Raw genomic sequence first — 17,245 nt, forward strand, 5'->3', positions numbered from 1 at the left:
TGGGAAGGATGGCAGCTCCTTGGAGCAGGACACATGGATTTTAAGAAAGGCTGGATAATTTTAGACTCCGTCACACACATAAGATGCCATATGTACCGGCACAGCAAAGTTCCTTTACATCATGTATAGATTCTGCAGAAGCCAGGGGGGTTTGAAGGGGACAGGAGACTTTTGTCTCAAGGCTGGTGATGGGCAGAGGGAAGGCACCCAACAGGTGGTTCCCTATAGCAATGCCTGCTGCAATAAACACTACCAGGTCTTTATTCTTAATTTACAAATATATCAATTTATGAATATATCAAATATTTTCTATTAGGCCCTCAAAGCATGTAGGGCCAAACGGAGCAAGATCAAGCAAATATCCAGTCTGTCAGAGATGGGGTTAATGTGTGGGGCATCCTCTGAGAGGGAAATGCCCTGTAAGGGACATAAAGCACCCTGGTGGGTGAAGTGAGGTGGACAGAGATGCTGCCAAGGGCAAAGCAGTGTTTTAGATTAAGCCCAACGGGATGGAGGAACGGGACTTGGAAGATAAAATCAACAGCTCACGGGGCAAAATCCTCTTCCTCCAGTGTAGGGAACTCCCCATGAGAGCCAGTGCCCCCAGAGAGAGACCCCGGGAGCAGGGATTACAGCGCCTGGGCTTTGTTTGCTCATCTCCTTGGCAAAAGCTCCGATCCCAGCAGGTCACGGGGCCCCGTGGCCGTGTAATTACACGTTATGAGCCGTGGAAACAGGGAGCTGCAGCGGGGAGGGACACCCAGCCCCGGCCCCTCTCACCTGCAAACGCCTCAGCCCGGCGAGGGCTCCCCCTGCCAAGGCTTTTACCAGGCAATTTGACGCAGTGACCATTTAACTGGAGGGTAATTACAGGAGAAGTATTTAATGGAGCCGAAAGTGTGTCCAAGCCTCTCTGCGCTTCTGCTAGTGCAGCAGAATTCCGCACGCCGCCTGCCAGGAGGGAAAGCTCTTCAAAGGCGCTCTCTGAACCCTCAGAAATGCTGAAATATCTCTGGGTTTTTCCACTCTCGTGCCGTCCGCTCTCACTAGGGCCTCTAAATCCCCAAGGTGGGGGGGAGAGGGGCCACAGAATCCCCAGCAAGGCGGCACAACCCAGCTCCATATTCCCCACATCCCGGGCAAAACCCCAATCTTCTCAGAGCAAGCCAATGCCAGGGCTTGCTTCTTTTTTTTCTTTTTTTTTATCTGTTATTTTAAAGACCGTATATTTGCTGCTGAGATGAAAGTGCTGAGGTTTGGCCTTTCTGGCCACCTTTTGAAACGGCTCCCGGACAGCTCTGCATCAATGGAATTAATTCCATGAGAAAAATCCATTCGAGACTAATGTCTTGCTACTGCAGGAGCACGCCATGGCAGCGAACAGGAGATATAAGCTCTTAATTAAAAACAAAGAGAACCTCTATCCCCCAAGGCCTTTATTTCAACAGCTCTGGTTAGGGAGCCTGTATTTTTCATTTTCCCAATAAAAACAGCTACGAGCTGCAACTCTTTGAAGACCCTCGTCAAGGCCTTGAAGCTGCATAAAATTAGAAAAAGGAGAAAACAGCTCTATTTCATTTGAAAGGGAGAAAACTGGCGTTACTCTTACAGGCCAGATATTGCTACCCCCGGTCTCTTCCCACACTTGTGCTGTGTGGATCTCCCTCTCCTCAGCATCCCATCCTCAGCCCTGGCATGAGTCCCCTTCCTCTGTTCTCACATGCCCTGAGCACCAGGATGCCAATGCCTCCTCCTGAGCATTGTGGAGAAGCTGGGGCAAAGCTGCTGGACTCAAGAGGCTTTACAGCTTCCCCAGCCATCAGAAATCACATCTGAGCCCCAAAAACCTCATGCCCTGATAAAGCTGCTTGCAGACAGAACAATTCAATCAGGAGCGTGGTGTGGCCTCCCTGCTGCCACCGCCGGCCTTTCCCAGGGGGGATCAGCCAGATTTGGCCGTAACGTGAACCTACTGCTGGTTAATAGCTTGTAAGGAAAATAATTTACAAAAGCCACAAGGGTTTGATACAGGGGTGGAGACACAGCAGAAATCTTCTTGAAAAGCCTTGTCACAGTACACAGCCAGTTCCTCTGCTGCCCAATCCACCATGCCACAATTGGCTCTGCTCTTCCCAACACCTTGCTGGCAAAGCTGAGGTCAGCAAAGCTGCTTTGGTTTTTCACCTGGTAAATCAGTGATCTCTCTGAAACCCAGCCCAGGGAGTGTTAGACATCCTGAGGTGAAAATGCAGCTTTTCAGCAAAAAACCCACCACGGCTCCTGGCAACTTCCTGGTATTTTGAGCTGGACTGATGAAAGAAAGAAAATATCTTCCCGCTGCCGCTGCTGCTGCTGCTGCAAAATGTTTTTGCCAAGAAGGAAAATCCTGGAGGTTTATGCTAAAGACACTGGGACTTATCTTCTCAGGTGTTACAGCAAATATCACCGAGCAATAAATACTTGGAGAGCAGCAGAGGGGAGTTTCTGGCTCAGTGAGAGGCACGTGGGAGGATGTGCACAGGCACGTTCGCCATCCGCGCATCCCCGGGAGTGTCCCCACTCCCTTGTAGGGAGAGCTCAGCTGATGCCACGCTCCTTTCTGGCTTCCATCATCATCCTCCACCCTTCAGCAAAGCTGCAGCTATGCATGGCCCTACAAGGGATGCTTTGGGCAGCTCCCAGGAAGGGTAATCATGGTTGCCAGCCCAGGAGACATCATCCAGCTCCTTCACCTCCTCTCCGTCCCCGAGCTGCGGCACCACCCCACGCCTCGGCACGGCGGATCAAAGAGGCAGCTCCATCCTCGCTGCCCAGCGTTTTCTCTTCTAAACACATTTTATCTTTAATTAATTCCTTTGAAGCTTTTTGCATCTACTATCTCCTCGCCTCCAGCAACCCCCTACTGCACCCTCTTTCTGGAGGCAGGGTCATCACCAGCGGGAGGCAACGCCTCTGTTATTATTTATTCCTGACACACAGCTGGCTGGACATGGGGAGGGGTGGCCTGGGGCCACCACCAGCTCAGATCCAGCTGCCAACACCCCATGGCCCCCACATTCCCCCAGGAGAACCCCAGCCCTGGTGAAGGGGTGTCCCTGAGCACCAGCTCTGCCACAAGCTCACAGACTGCGGTGCCAAACGCGCTGCGACCGGTCATCAAACACCACTAAGAGCAGCAGACAGCACATGGAGTTTTCTGCCTTATAAAGCACTTAAAGGTTTAATTAAAGACGGCTTTATCCTAAAGCTCCTGAAAGGAGGCTCAGACAAACCAGCGAGTGCAATTCCTGCCTCGCGCTGACAGCTCTGATTCATTCCACTCTTCCTTGCTTTGGCTGAGGCTGCGGGACCCGGGGATGCTCTGCCTTGCTGGAGGAGCCCAGCCCACGTGGAGAGTGCCCGGTGAACACTCCTCACAGCCCTTCCCACTTGCAGCATGCTGGAATTTTAATTATTCCCCTCTTTGCCTGCTCCAGAGTAAAACGATTGTGACAGCCCTGAAGAAGGAAGCACATTTTTGAAAAGCACAAGCATAAACTACGCCTGGGTGAACATCCTGCACGCCCAGCTGATGCCAGCAGTGCTGTGCTGCATGGCAGGGGTGGCACAGGGACAGGAGCACCTGAGCCACAGGTCACCTGAACCCCCCCAGCAGCACCCACAGGGCCAGCACATGCACCTGCCTCTGCTCTCATCCCAAGCATTACCTGCCATCACTCCTCTGCTGCCTCTCCTGCCTATGAGATGAGTGATTCCTATTCCAGGGGAATTTTTTTAAGCTTGTTTTTGCTGTCAGCGACTCACGGAGGCATTGTTTCTGGCTTTTTTCTCTCACTCCTCAGCGAGGAGGAAGGGGGGCGAGAGGATGATCTGACAGAGCAGAGCTGCTCCCATTGCTCATCTCAGCCAGCACCGCTGCCTCTGCTGAAGTGAAGTGGGTCTTTTTTACCACCTTGTGTGCACCCCAAGGACCCCATGGTCCTGCACAACCACCAGGGACCCAGGGGAAAAGCACAGAGGGATACAAGGATGCAGAACAGGAGGGATATGGGGGCAGCAGCACAACAGCAGCCACCTGCTCTGATGGAATTAAATGTGGGGGGATCTGCGTGGCTCCAGGAGCCTTGGGACAGCTCTGCCAGCTCCTGTGGGTGCCACACACAGGTGGTTCCACCCTGACCCCCCTCCCCATGTGCTGGGGACAGCTGAGGGACCACAGGCAGCGAGAGCAGCACCGCACCCACCGCGGGCTCCCGTCAAGGCGCCGCACCGGGCAGGGACTGGCAATGCTCGCTGAGGCACATAAACCCAACAGGCGAGTTACCTCATCCTCATTTGTAGCCATATGTTTTTCCCAGCAGAGAACAAACACTTCCAGCCGCTACAGCTTATATAACAGAGCGGAGCAGGGCTGGGAAGCTGCACGGCTTCGCACAGGCGCCGCACCAGCAAAACTGGCACGGACTCTGCTTTGAGACAGAGCCGGCTGCTCGCTCCCAAAACGCTGTCCTGAGGCATAGCAGGGGCATGGAGCTCCCACTGGGAGCATACTGAGAGCTCTCCTGGGTGCTCAGCCCCAGCACTGGAAGGAAAAGCGGATCTGGACCTCAGGAGCTTTTCAAGTGAGGGTGGATGAGCTGGGATCAAACAGGGCCTTTAGACCCGGGAAGAAGTTTATCACATTCACTGCTTGAAGAGAAGTTAATTAGCAAAAACTCCGATCATGGAGAAAGCCCCTAATGAGAGCAAAAGCCTGCAGATTAAAGCAGCTGGCCCCCTGGGAGCTGCTGGGGCTGCAGCTCCCTTTGTTCTGCAGGACAGCAGTGGTGGCACAGGCAGGTGGGTGGCATCACTGCCAGCTCAGCTTCGCCTAAACAAGGCAGCCCACTCCAGCAAGTCCCAGAGCCCCAGCACATGCCAGGAGCCATCCTCCCACAGCTGGCGCAGGCAGAGGGGCTCCTGCAGCTGGCTGATGGCAACAAGTCCACTGCACCCCACCCTCCTGGACTGGATGATGCCACTGAGGCCAGAGGCACTGACCCCAGCGGGGGGAGACCAGGCTGATGCTCTCATCATGCAGAGAGCAGCAAAACCCTCAGCCCTTATCAATACTCCCTCGCTGATCTACCCAGCCCATTTCAGCGTTTTGTAAAAGGTGTGTAGGCTGGGAGTTATTTTTCGGCTATAAATAACCCCTTTAAGTCAGGAACAACATCCTGGTTGCATCGTCTCTTTTTGCCAAGCGGGGCAGGCTGGATAAATTAATTGGGATTAAGATTAGGCCGTAAAATTCCTTTTCATTTCGACTAGAAAATCGCAGTGGGCTCAAAGCAGTCGATGCACAGTGAGTAAACTCTGTAAACTATCCACCGGTATCCCACGGTTTAATATCAGCAATAACAAATATAATTTGCAATAAATGGGAAGCAGCTTTCCCATCCATGTCCACGCAGCAGCCGGCGCCGGGGGAAGGCATTGCTGTGCCGAGCGTGATGCTCAGCGCGATTACGGGGAGATGGGCTGCGGATGGAGACTGTAATGGGAAAACACAGCGAGCGGCTGGAAAACGCCTCGGATAAAAGCGATAATCAGCGCCGAGCGCCTGTTTAATGTCACACTAACTCCTGTGCCGGGCAGCGCTGCCACGGGGACACTTGTGAGCCCGACTGATGTCCCCAACACCTCGCTGTCCCCCTACCTGTGCTGTCTCCCAGCCCGCGCGGCGGGCGAGCATCCTTCCCCCCGCTGCTGTGCCCTGCGGCCGGCTCGGCGGTGCTGCTGCGCCCGGGGCCGCTGCGGGACCCGTCCCCGCCGGGCACTGGAGCCGCGGTGCTGGGGGGCACCCGGGGCGGCGTGGCGGCCGTGACGGAGGTGACAGCGGCGGCGGCAGTGCTGGCGGAGGTGGTGGCAGCGGCGGCGGCGGCGGCGGCGGTGGTGGTGGTGGTGGCGAAGGCGCTGGGCAGCGTGCTGCTCTCCAGGGAGTCCTCCTCGCCCGTGGGGCCCCACACGATGACCTCGGGCAGCGCCGTGGGTCTCCCGTCCCGCGGGGCGAAGCCGCGGCCGCGGAGATGCCGCCGGCCCCTCCGGGAGCGCGGGCGGCGCACGGGGCGGGCGGCGGGCACGGCGGGGGGCGGCCGGCGGGAGCGGGGTCTCGGCACGGGGGGAGCGGGGCCGCAGGTCCAGGCCGGGCCGGGGCGGTGCAGCTCCTCCGTGCCCGCCGTGCCCCAGAGCGAGCCGCGGGACAGTCTGTGCCGGAGCGCCGGCCGCGCCGAGAGCTTCGCGCCGGGGCCGGCGGCTGCTGCGGGCTGGCAGCTGGCAAGGTCCATGGCTAGGTGGAACATGGCTATTAGAATCCAAGCATGGCTTCCGAGCGGGCAAGCTGACCTGTGGATAGATAGGGATTGTGTTAGAAGGGCAGTGGGGTAACCCCGTTGTCCCGTTCAGTATCACCCTAGATCTCTGAGCCCAGCCACCCAAAACATCCCCCAGACACACGGGTGTCGTTGTCCTCCCTGGTTCTCCAGCCAGAGGTCCCCAAAATGGCTTCATAGGCATGCAGCACCCCATCCCCCTGAAAACTACCACCACCAACATGGCAGGCTGAGGATCCCCACTCACAACTGTGACTTTTCAGTTGGTCTGGGGAGGGTGGGAATGACCTGAGGATGGATTTTACCAGGAAACACTCTAGAGGAGCGGCCAATGCCTGCTTTGCCCAAACTCAGCCCTGTTGGGTGAATTATCCAAAGCAGACGAGCCAGGACAGCTCCAGCAGCACAAGCTTTCACTCCAGGGACACTGAGATGCAGGGGTACCAGAGAACCCATCCTTTGCTTCCCAGTCCCACAGGCAGCATGATGAATCCCTCGAAGGGCTGGAGCAGACGAGTCCGTGGGCTCTGGTGTATGCACGTGTGGCCCATCTCCCACTATGGCAGTCACCCACGCTGCAGCAGGAACATCCTCCCACGGCACATCCCCTCCCACAGCATGGAGCACCCAGGCTGAACGTGACCCTGCAGGAGGAGCAGCCCCTTTTGCTGCCCTTTCTGCCACAGAGCAGCTGGAACACCCCTGAGCTGCTGGCAGCTTGAGCAGTTGGAATTTTGCTTTCATGTCACCATCACATCACGTCATGTCACAGCCTTCTCCCTTCCCCAGTGACAGCACACTGAGGCTCTGCTCCCCTCACGTCTCCTCAGTGATGCTCCCCCACATAAATCAGCAAGAAAAACTCTCCTAGGCAAATTTCTGTTGCCTTCTCCCCATCCTACCCCCCTGGAAAGAAAAAAAAAATCATCAGGCCAAAACCCAAAAATCTTTACTCCATTTTACTTCGCTTTTACAGGAGAAAGACTTTTGTCGAACTCAGCAGGAGTTAATGAGAGCTTTACATGGCTAAACGGGCTAATCCTCTGCAGCAGCGCCCGCACAGTCCTTGGGAGCACGACAGAATGTGCATCTGGTTGACAGAAGCATTTGTACACTCCCTCTGTGTGTGAGCAAGCGAAGCTAAAGGAGCTGACCTGGATACTCCCAGGCACAGGCTTTTTCTGCTCAGAGGATCTCTGCTTTTTTCCTAATTGGGTATTTTTTCAAAGCGTAACAACATTTATTTTGGGGAGGGAGAAGGCAACGCAAGGAAAGAGCGCAGAAGGAGAAAGGGAAGAGCCAGAAACAGACAACAGGAACCAAAATAGTTCAGGCTGGGGGAGGAAGGATTTCAAAGCTTCAAAAAAACCACAAACCACCCAAACCGTGGTGGTGGTGGTGGGTTTTTTTAGAGGACGACAGAGTGGTGGCAGCACGAAGAGTGTCCCCCACGTGCTGCAGGCAGTGCTTCCACTGGTGAGGAGCCACAAGCTCATGCTCCAGCAGGATCATCCAGCACAGACTCACCTTTGCAATGCTCAGGATCACTCCTGTAGCACCTCAGGCTTGATTTCAGCCTCTGCCCAGCTCCCCAGCATCACCTGAAATGTCTCCTTGCAAGGAAGGAAAGGTGCTGGGCACCTCCTGACATGGCACTCACCTCAGGTGCCACCTCTCACACCATCTGTGCCCACCCCCAGATCTCATCCTCTTCCCAGCTCTCTGTGCTGCTCACACTCAGAACTTTTAAGAACAGCTGCTGAACAGAGCCAGGGAAGATGTGCCCAGCCCAAACTTGGCGCTCACTGCATCCCAGCCATTGCCTGGAAACTTCTGAAAGACAAAATGCCAGTCCTTGCTGCTTGGGATTGGCAGCACACAGGAAAAACAGATATTTCCATCTCCTCCTGTCTCCTTGTGACATTTCAGGCAGAGTGAACTTGCAGGGGCTTGCTTCTGCAGAACCTGCCTGACACAGCTGCATCATTCACAGCAGCATCGGGAGGATGTGTGGGCAGAGGCAACACCCAGCCCTTGCCTTGCCCTGGGCCATGCTGGAAATTTGTGTCCCAGCATGGCCAGGCAGTGCTGGTGACACCCAGGACACCGGCGTCCCTCACTGCTGCCCAGGTCACGGGCTCTGGCATGGGGATGGACACAGGAAGGGACACCCAGATGGGGCAGATCCCACTCTGTCCCAAGGACAGCTTGGGTCACCCTCCCACCAACATCCCATCGAGCAAGGGGCTGTCACCCCTGGAGTGTCCTCCTTGCCACCACACCAGCTGGCACGTCCCCAGGAGATGGCTCCAGCGACAGCAGCAGCCAGTCCGGTTACCTCGGAGGAATTTTGCGTGGCATGCGATCTTCTGAGGGCTTTGCAACAACAGATAAGAGCAAGTGTCCTTCAGAATAAATAGCAGCGTGTAGGAGTTGCCGTTGTCCTGGCAACGCAGCGTGATGTGCCCGGCGCGGCGGCGGCAGCGGGGATGGATGCGGCAGCGTGGCGCGGCCAGAGACGGGACCACCCTGCCCTCCCCTGCCTCCCGCGCCCCCTCCCCACGCCAGCACCCTGCCAGGGCTGGCAGAGAGAGCGGCACGTCCCGAAGGACACCCACGGAGCGAGGATAACACACGGCGAGGAGCGCGCGTATCGGAGCGAGGACACATCCCGCCCGCACCTCCTGCCACCACCTTGTCCTTGCCCCAGAAAAACCTGGGCTGCCCCAGGAGAGGCCGCTGCGGCTGGCACAGCACGGCCCGGCCCGGCACAGCGCCCCGGGAGTCCCTGCCGGCAGAACAGGCAGGAGGAGAGCATCGCTCGCCTCTCGGGAGCGCCCGCACAAAGTCACCGCTGCTCGGAGGCCGGGAGGGCGTTCCTGCTCTGCCGAGACATCAAACGGCTCAAACACCTCTCCAACGGCACCAGCTGCTCCTCAGGGACAGCAGAGGACCCTGAGCTGCTCCCAGTGCATGGGAGAGCACCCTAAGTGCACCCAGAGAGGGGCTGTGGCATAGGGAAGGGAACACATCATCCAGACCCACACACAGCATCCATCCGCCTTGGTTTGGGGGCACGGAGCCAGCCCTGGCTGGAGGTACATGTAGACCCGAGGGATGTATGGAGCAGGGCTGTGGTTACACTCCTCACTCAGGAATCAGGGCTTTCCTCACCCCCCTACAAGCACACACAACCCATTTTGCAAAGAAATTTGAGGAGCGTGGGCAATTTTCACATTCCTTCTTTTCCCATCTTGGAGGTGAATGGGAATGTTGTCCCAAAATACTGCTCGAACTCCAGGAAAAACTCAATAAAACTCTGAAACTGGGTTAGATAAAGGAACACGGAGCGGATATATTTGAGAAAATGAAATCCTGTCCTTGATCTTCTCATCCAAGGCCTTGTCACAAATCCACTTCCCTGGCTCCATGGATGGTGAGGTGGCCACACTCACACACAGGAAATGAAACTCCTACAAATATTTACCTGCAACAAGCACTAGAGCAGATTTCAAGGAAACTGCTGGGTTAATGACATAGATCAGGCACTCCAGGACTATTTCCTGAGCCAATCCAAGCCCATTCCAGTTCCAAAGGTGATGGAACTGAATGTTGCACTGGAGCCACCACAGCTTCCCCACCCAACGCACCTTTCAGAGCCCTCCCCTGTGTGAAACCCCTTCCTGAATCTTTCCAGGTGCAGCTGTGTGCTTTGAAGAGGAGGACAGTTGGCACTTAATGTGAAAGAGAATAATTTCAAAGGTGCTGGAGGATCTGAGCTCACCATGGTCCTCAGCAGTGGGGAAGAGGCTGCTGTGGAACTTGGCATTACTGTGCACTTGGTACCAACCTCCATACGCAGGGAGGGAATGGAGCAGCATCCAGCATGGAATGGGACAGAACAACCCCTGCCCCAAGCTTGGGAACCCTCAGGGGTGGCAGCATCTCAGGCAGCCCTGACACTGCAGACAGGACATGGATTAATGCAGTGCACCCGCCGTGCTCCCAGAACCCCCCGGCTCTGGTAATGCGTCTGAAAATTAGCTGGGATCACGGCTCTGACAAACATCAAAACGCCACCCGTCAGCACTAACCCACTTCCCCAAAGCCTCAAAGGCTCACTTGAGTGCAGTCCCTTTCATAAGGTCCTTTTTTGCTCTCCAGCATCAGCCCCTTTCTCCCGTGCCTGTGGAGACACTTCACAGGAGCATTAACTGTAGAATAGGCTGATTTTTAATGCAGAATTATACAAATGGAGCCATTCTTCCATTTCATGCCTCCTGTTAGGTAATCTATCGGTATTGCACAGGGAATCAAGGTTATGTCCTTGTTGGGGTGATTTACGAACTCTGAGCATTTCATATCTCCAAACACCAAGCGAGGCAGGGACAGAAATATTCCTGTGAATGCCTGGAGCAGGAGCTGTGGTCAGAGAGCTGGGGTGATGTTTCCTTGACCCAGGCAAGACAAAGCAGGAAAGCAGGCACCACGCTCTAGGAAAAGCATCCTTGGCAGCGCGGCTGCGTGTCCTACAAAGGCATTGGGAGCAGGGCAGGTTATGAGAGTACACGCAGGAACTCAGTGGCTCCACACGGAGTAGAACGAGGCCGCTGCATCCCAGTGGGTGACTTTCACACTGGAGCAGGAGGAAGGGGGGAAAACTTCAGTGGCAGATACTTGGCCCGCGACGGTGTGTCCTCGCTGAGGTGGGGACTGCAGCCACCGCTGCAGCAGCTCTCCTCTCCATCCCGCTGTCCTGTGTGATGATCCCTGCAGTGCAGAGACTGTCCTTTGTTGTCACACTACCAACCATCACCATGGAAATGGAGCATTGCCATTCTGCACTCTGGGCTGGGCCGGGACTCTCCGCAGGGCTGGGAGGAGGGGAGATGCACCATCCCATGGGTGAGTGCCAAAAGGCATGTGGCAAGTTATGGCACAGGATTGTTGTGGTGCGGTGTAATAGCCTGTCTCAGTACCCCAGCTCCTTCCCCAGGTGTGCCAATAACCTCTCCCTTCCCCTTCCTTGCCCCCTGCTAAGTGCTGTCTGTCAATCTTGGCATTCCAGAAAGGGCGTTGTGTGATTGGCGAAGTTCAAAAGATGCCTCTCAGCCCTGGGGGACATTGGGCCATCCAGGTATCATTTGTCTTTAATTTAATTCCAATACTTATTTAATTCCAGTATTCCAGTATTTAAGTCCAATACAGGATCAGCAGGTGACCTTGTGGACCACTCCCACATGGCATCCACCATGTCCCACCCCACACCCCAAGCATCAGCAGCACCATGGAGACCTCTCTCCTGAGCCATGTTCTGCTACAGGATGAGCTTTTCTGATCCCAGACCCAATGGGAACTGGGAACATACAACACACTCTGCCATCTGTAGCCCCAGTCTCTTCACAGATAATTATAAATTTGTGAAAATATGGCTGCCAAGCTCTTTAAAGCCAAGACTGGGACTTAAGGCACAAAGGCTGACACACAGTAGCACCTAAGTAAATTAAATGTGCCACATCACTACCTATCTATATTACAGTCCTGAGCTTCAGGATTACCTGCTAATAAAAGTGATATTTAAAACAAGTCCTAAGTTCCTCCGCTGCCCCCTTCTCCCCACAAGTAATTAAACCGACGCCGCTTCCCGCAGCGGAGGGGATGGGGTTTATCACGGAGGGAAATCAGCAGAGGGTGAAATAGGTTGAATCCTCCCCGCCACGCTGCTGCCTGTTGGCCAGGCAGACAGCAAACACCCACTTCCCCGGGAAAATGGGGCAGGGAGAGGTTGGGTGGGGCTGGGAAGCCACGGATGCCCCCCAAGGATGGAAATACCAAGGTGGGGGCAGCTGGATCCAACCCTGAGAGTCATGAGAGGGGGGCAGCAGGGCGGCCGTGCCGGGGGGGAGCCACTCGCTCTTCTGCCTCTGCCTTGAGCTCACCCAGCTGCAAATAAACAATTTTACCATTTGAATAGCCGCGAGTGCGGAAGGCATAATTAATACCCAGCGGTACCATCAGCCAATGTGCTGATGCGGGAGGTGCAGCCCCTGCCAGCGCCGGCAGCGCTCAGTGCTGGCTCTGCAGGGCTGGCCCCGGCTGCTCTCGCCTCCAGGCCCGTCCTTTGCCACAGGCAGGGGAAGGGCAAAGCCTTGCAGCACCCTGCTGCTGGTGCCCACCGGTGCAGGGCCCCTCTGGTGCATCCCACACCCGCAGGATGCGGCAGAGCAAGGTGGGGAAGAGTAAAAAGGAGCGGGCAGAGAGCAAGCCCACGTGGCATCGCTGCGAAGGCAAGAGCTGTGCCCAGTTGACGCCAAAGTTGAGCCAGCCTTTAACCCCGAGTTTCAAGTTCAGTTCCCACTTTCAAATATTTTAAAAGACACTGACAGGACAAAACGTCCAGTGCCTCCAGCCAGCCTGAGGATGAGAGTGAGAGCTAACACAGTGAGCTGGCCAACACTGTCAATTATGGTCAGCCCGGATTAGCTTGCTCAAGAGAGGGCAGGATATCTGCTTGAGAGAGTTTTCTCTGGTCTTCAGGGATTATTTCAGACAGGATTTGAAAAGTGCCAGGGTGGGGAAGCCCAGAAGTTTGCATGCATCTTCAGACAAAAACATGCCTCAAAATTTCCCGTGCAAGACCAGTGCTTGGTAATTGACCTGCCACCGCTCTGGCAGCTGCAGCTCTGAGCTTAGTCTGGCTCCCCTGGGAAGACTCAGAATGCTGCAGGTTCATCTGTCAGTGTGGCAAGACAGGTCCCAGCCAAGCCAGGGGATGAACTGTCTCAAGTGCTTCCCAAGGGGGTTAACACAGTGGCAAGCTCAGGCCCTGAATCCCAGGGTACTGCTGGAGCATCCCTCCTGGCAAGGCAGAGTGTGGGTGCTCCTGGAGCATCCCTCCCAGCGGGCATGGGGCAAGTACCACTGGAAAATCTTCCCTCAGCAGCACAGCCTGGGTACCACCAGAGCATCCCCCTCAGTGGGCACAGCCTGGGTACCACCAGAGCATCGCCCGCAGTGGGCACAGCTTGGGTACCACCTGAGCATCCCCCTCATGGGCACAGCCTGGGTACCACCTGAGCATCCCCCTCATGGGCACAGCCTGGGTACCACCAGAGCATCCCCACAGTGAGCACAGCCTGGGTACCACCAGAGCATCCCCCACAGTGGGCACAGCTTGGGTACCACCAGAACATCCCCCTCAGTGAGCACAGCTTGGGTACCACTGGAGCATCCCCCTCAGCAGACACAGCATGAGTACCACCAGAACATCCCTCCCAGCAAACATGGGCACCACTGGAGCATCCCCCTCAGCACATACAGTGTTGAATACCAGCAAAGCATCCCTTCCAGCAAACCTGGGGTGGGTACCACTGGTGTATCCCCTTCAGCCCACACAGTGTGAGCACCACCATAGAATCCCCCTCAGCACACACAGTGATGGCACTGCTGGAGCATCCCCCTAAGCACACACAGTATGAGTACCACCAGAGCATCCCTCCCAGCAAACATGGGTACCACTGGAGCATCCCCTTCAGCACACACAGTGTGGGTACCACTGGAGCATCCTCCTCAGCACACACAGTACGAGTACCACTGGAGCATCCCCTTCAGCACACACAGTGTGAGTACCATGAAAGCATCCCTCCTAGCACACACAGTGTGAGTACCACCACAGCATCCCTCCCAGCACACACAGTGATGGCACTGCTGGAGCATCCCTCCCAGCACACACAGTGTGAGTACCATGAAAGCATCCCTCCCAGCACACACAGTGTGAGTACCACCACAGCATCCCCCTGAGCACACACAGTGATGGCACTGCTGGAGCATCCCCCTCAGCACGGCCGTCGCTCCCCCCACCGCCGCCCCAGGCAGCAAACACTGCGTGCATTTAGCGTGGCAGGGCTGGACAGTGGGGTGTTTCATCAACCCAGCAGCGATAACACTCGCCTTTTGTCCCTCGGGGATAAAGGGGGTTTGTGAGCACTGGGCTTTCCAGCCCAAACCGGCACCTGTCGCCAACTTACCCCACTCGTCCCCCCCTCGAGTTCCACAGCAGCGCTGGGGACCAGGCAGCAGCAAGAGCTCCAGCTCAGACACAACTTGCTGGGAAGTTTCAGATTTCCAGATCCACCAAAATCTTGTTGAAGAGCTGCGGTGTCAAGCTCTGCTCTTGCTGATATTAAAAACAGTCCATAAACCTAAGCAAATCAGGGCTTTCCCCCTCATTTCAGCTTCCACCTAAGCCTCCTCGTGTGTTCCAGCTCCTCATGCACATCACAGAATCTCTGCCCAGACTTTACATGCTGTTGGTGACCTGGCACTCGAGAGGGTGCTGCCTTCTCCCATCCCCATGACAGCAGTGGAAAACACTCCCCCATGTACCAAAATCAGTCTGCTGAGGGAACAGGACTGCAACATACGCTGGAGCACGTTAAAACCAGAGCTTAGAGATCATCCCTGGTGTTAGTTAATGCTGCCCACAATAAATAAGGCCAGCAGCTGAGCTGAGGGGCTCCCTGTTGTGGATACAGGCACAGGCAGGACACTGCACTTCCCCACAGCCACCATCCAAAAAAATTCTGCTTTCTCTGCTTTGCTCGTGAATTTTCTTCCATTGCCACACATCTGCCTCGTGTACAATCAACTGCAGGATGATCAGGCATCCCCCTTGGATAAAAGGTCTTCATTGGTGTGTCCCAAGCAGGATGAAATGCTCAGTGCTGTTGGATGGGACAGGATGGAATGGGATGGCCTGGCATGGCAAGGCAGAAGCAAAGATCTTCCCACTGAGATGGCAATAGTGCTGCCAGATCCCAGACTGGAGCTGCAGCCTTATAAGGGGTTTTGTTCCTCTGAATACACATCCACAAAGTGATTCCAAGAGATAGCAACTGAGTCAACCCAGCCCATAGCTCTGAAGGACCTACAGTGAGGAAAACCATGGCACAAATCTACGGCTTATGCTGCCCTTCAACCCCAGCGCTTTCCAGATAAATAACCCAGCGCTGATCGTATTTTCTAAATGAATGTGCTCGAGCATGTCATTACAATGAAAGCAGGAAACGCTTTGATCTAAAAAAAAAAATAAGTTGGCTCAATACATCTAAAGTAGCAGCTTAACAAGCTTTAAAGCAAAACAATTAAAAGAGGTCTGTGGTGTCTTTGTGACACAATGTGCCTTCGCGGGAGCTGCGCATCAGAGCCTGCTGTGGTATCCGTATCAATGGGAAATGCCTCCAACCATGGAACACATCCAGGGAGAAAAGACCTCATCATGGGATTTTTAATGATGACCTCACAAAGTGCTCTGCTTTCCCAGGAGCAAAGACAAGTGCTGACCCACTGGAAGCATCTGGATGGCCAGCACAGGGCCCAGCCAACCCTTCCCCATGGCAGAGGCTGGATGTCCACATAGGGATGTCCATCTAACTCAGATCCTTATTCCAGCACCACGGTCTCTGAATGGAGCTGCTCTCAATGTGCCCTGCAGTGACTGAGATCCAAACCTGTCTTTCTCCTGGGAAGTCCCTGGCAGCATAGAGATGCACAGCCTGCCCAGAAACCTCAGCAGCCATCCTCAGAAACGAACACAGGGAACACGTCAATAATTTCAAAAGCTCCATAAACTCTAACAGAGATGGAGAAGATGAGAGGAATGAAGACTCTGAAAGCAGAAAGAGGAACAGATGGCTTTTATGGAGCAAGAAATACAATAGGAAAAAATGGAGCAGCAGAGCTCTCTTTGAAGGTGTGAAACGTCAGTAGGGAAGCCTGGAGAAAGCCAAAGCCCAGGAGCTGGGAGCTCAGTGCAGGGCACTGCATTGCCCAGCTGAGGCTCTGGCTGGTGGTCCTGGGGAGCCCCCAGCCCCCCTGGCTCCTGAGACAGCACTGGCTCTGCCCAGCCCCACCACAGGGACATCCTGCTGCCAGAGAAGGGTCAGCGTGACACGCAGCATGGAGAAAGAACAGCCCAAAAAGATGATGAAAAAGCCAAGCTAAAATAGAAAGCAAAGGCAGCGGGAATGAACTCCGGGGCAAAGACTCTTGATCCTGTCACAGAAAGTTCTAAATCCCTTTTAGCACCAAGCAATTTCTTTTCCATGGAGAAGAGCCATTCTCTCTGCCATGGCCATCTCACTGTGCAATACAGCAACCAGGCAGCTCACAGGCTCTCCCACTGCAGCCATGGAAAATCCTGATGGATCAAAGTGACGATGAGGATTTACCTCCAGCACCTCAAGAACACTCTGCCATTGGGGGCACAGCCCCTCGAAGCCCAACTGCCAGTGTGTCAGGGATCACTGTGCTCTGCATCTCATTAAAAAAAACCCAATAATCCCCTTTGCGAGAGAGATTAAACTTTTGCAGCATTATCTCCAATGGGCTGGCAGCAGGGGATGACCTCCTGTATTCCTTACTATCTCAGCTTCCTTCAAAGGCACCTGTGCCAGCAGCTTTACTTCCATCCTCATCCATCAAAATTAGCAAAATTGATTTTGCCAGAGAATATGTCACTTTGACAGGAGCCCAGAGTAAGTCCTGAGCGTGTCACGTCAGATGATGCTGAGGTAGAGCCTCTTACAAAGACAAGAAACAAGAAGATGAATAACTCATCCTTATCCTTTCCATGAAAAACTTCTCAAAAGAAAACCCATGAATGACAGATACTTGTAGGAAAAAAAAAGGTTGATTCATTTTGGGAGTTCTTTCTAAAATAACACTTGCCAGCATCCGGAGCGGTCACACTTTCCCTACATAAACGCCCCGCCGCTGCGGACTCCGCCAAGCTTTGGCTCTGGCCAGGAAGAGGCAGAGCCAACCACGCTCCCGGCGGGGTGTGTGGCTTCATCTCCTGGCATTCATCACCCACG

General features: G+C 54.8%; 1 protein-coding gene across 1 annotated transcript in view; it reads right to left on the reverse strand.

Moving 5' to 3' along the window:
- Positions 1-17,245, reverse strand: part of AJAP1 (adherens junctions associated protein 1) — a 38,906-nt gene that overhangs the window by 15,585 nt on the left and 6,076 nt on the right. Inside the window, exon 2 of the mRNA XM_058039570.1 lies at positions 5,699-6,384. Coding sequence (XP_057895553.1) covers positions 5,699-6,384 — 686 coding nt within the window. The remainder of the gene's footprint in view (positions 1-5,698; positions 6,385-17,245) is intronic.

Source organism: Melospiza georgiana, chromosome 22, assembly GCF_028018845.1.
Source record: "Melospiza georgiana isolate bMelGeo1 chromosome 22, bMelGeo1.pri, whole genome shotgun sequence".
NCBI lineage: Eukaryota > Metazoa > Chordata > Aves > Passeriformes > Passerellidae > Melospiza > Melospiza georgiana.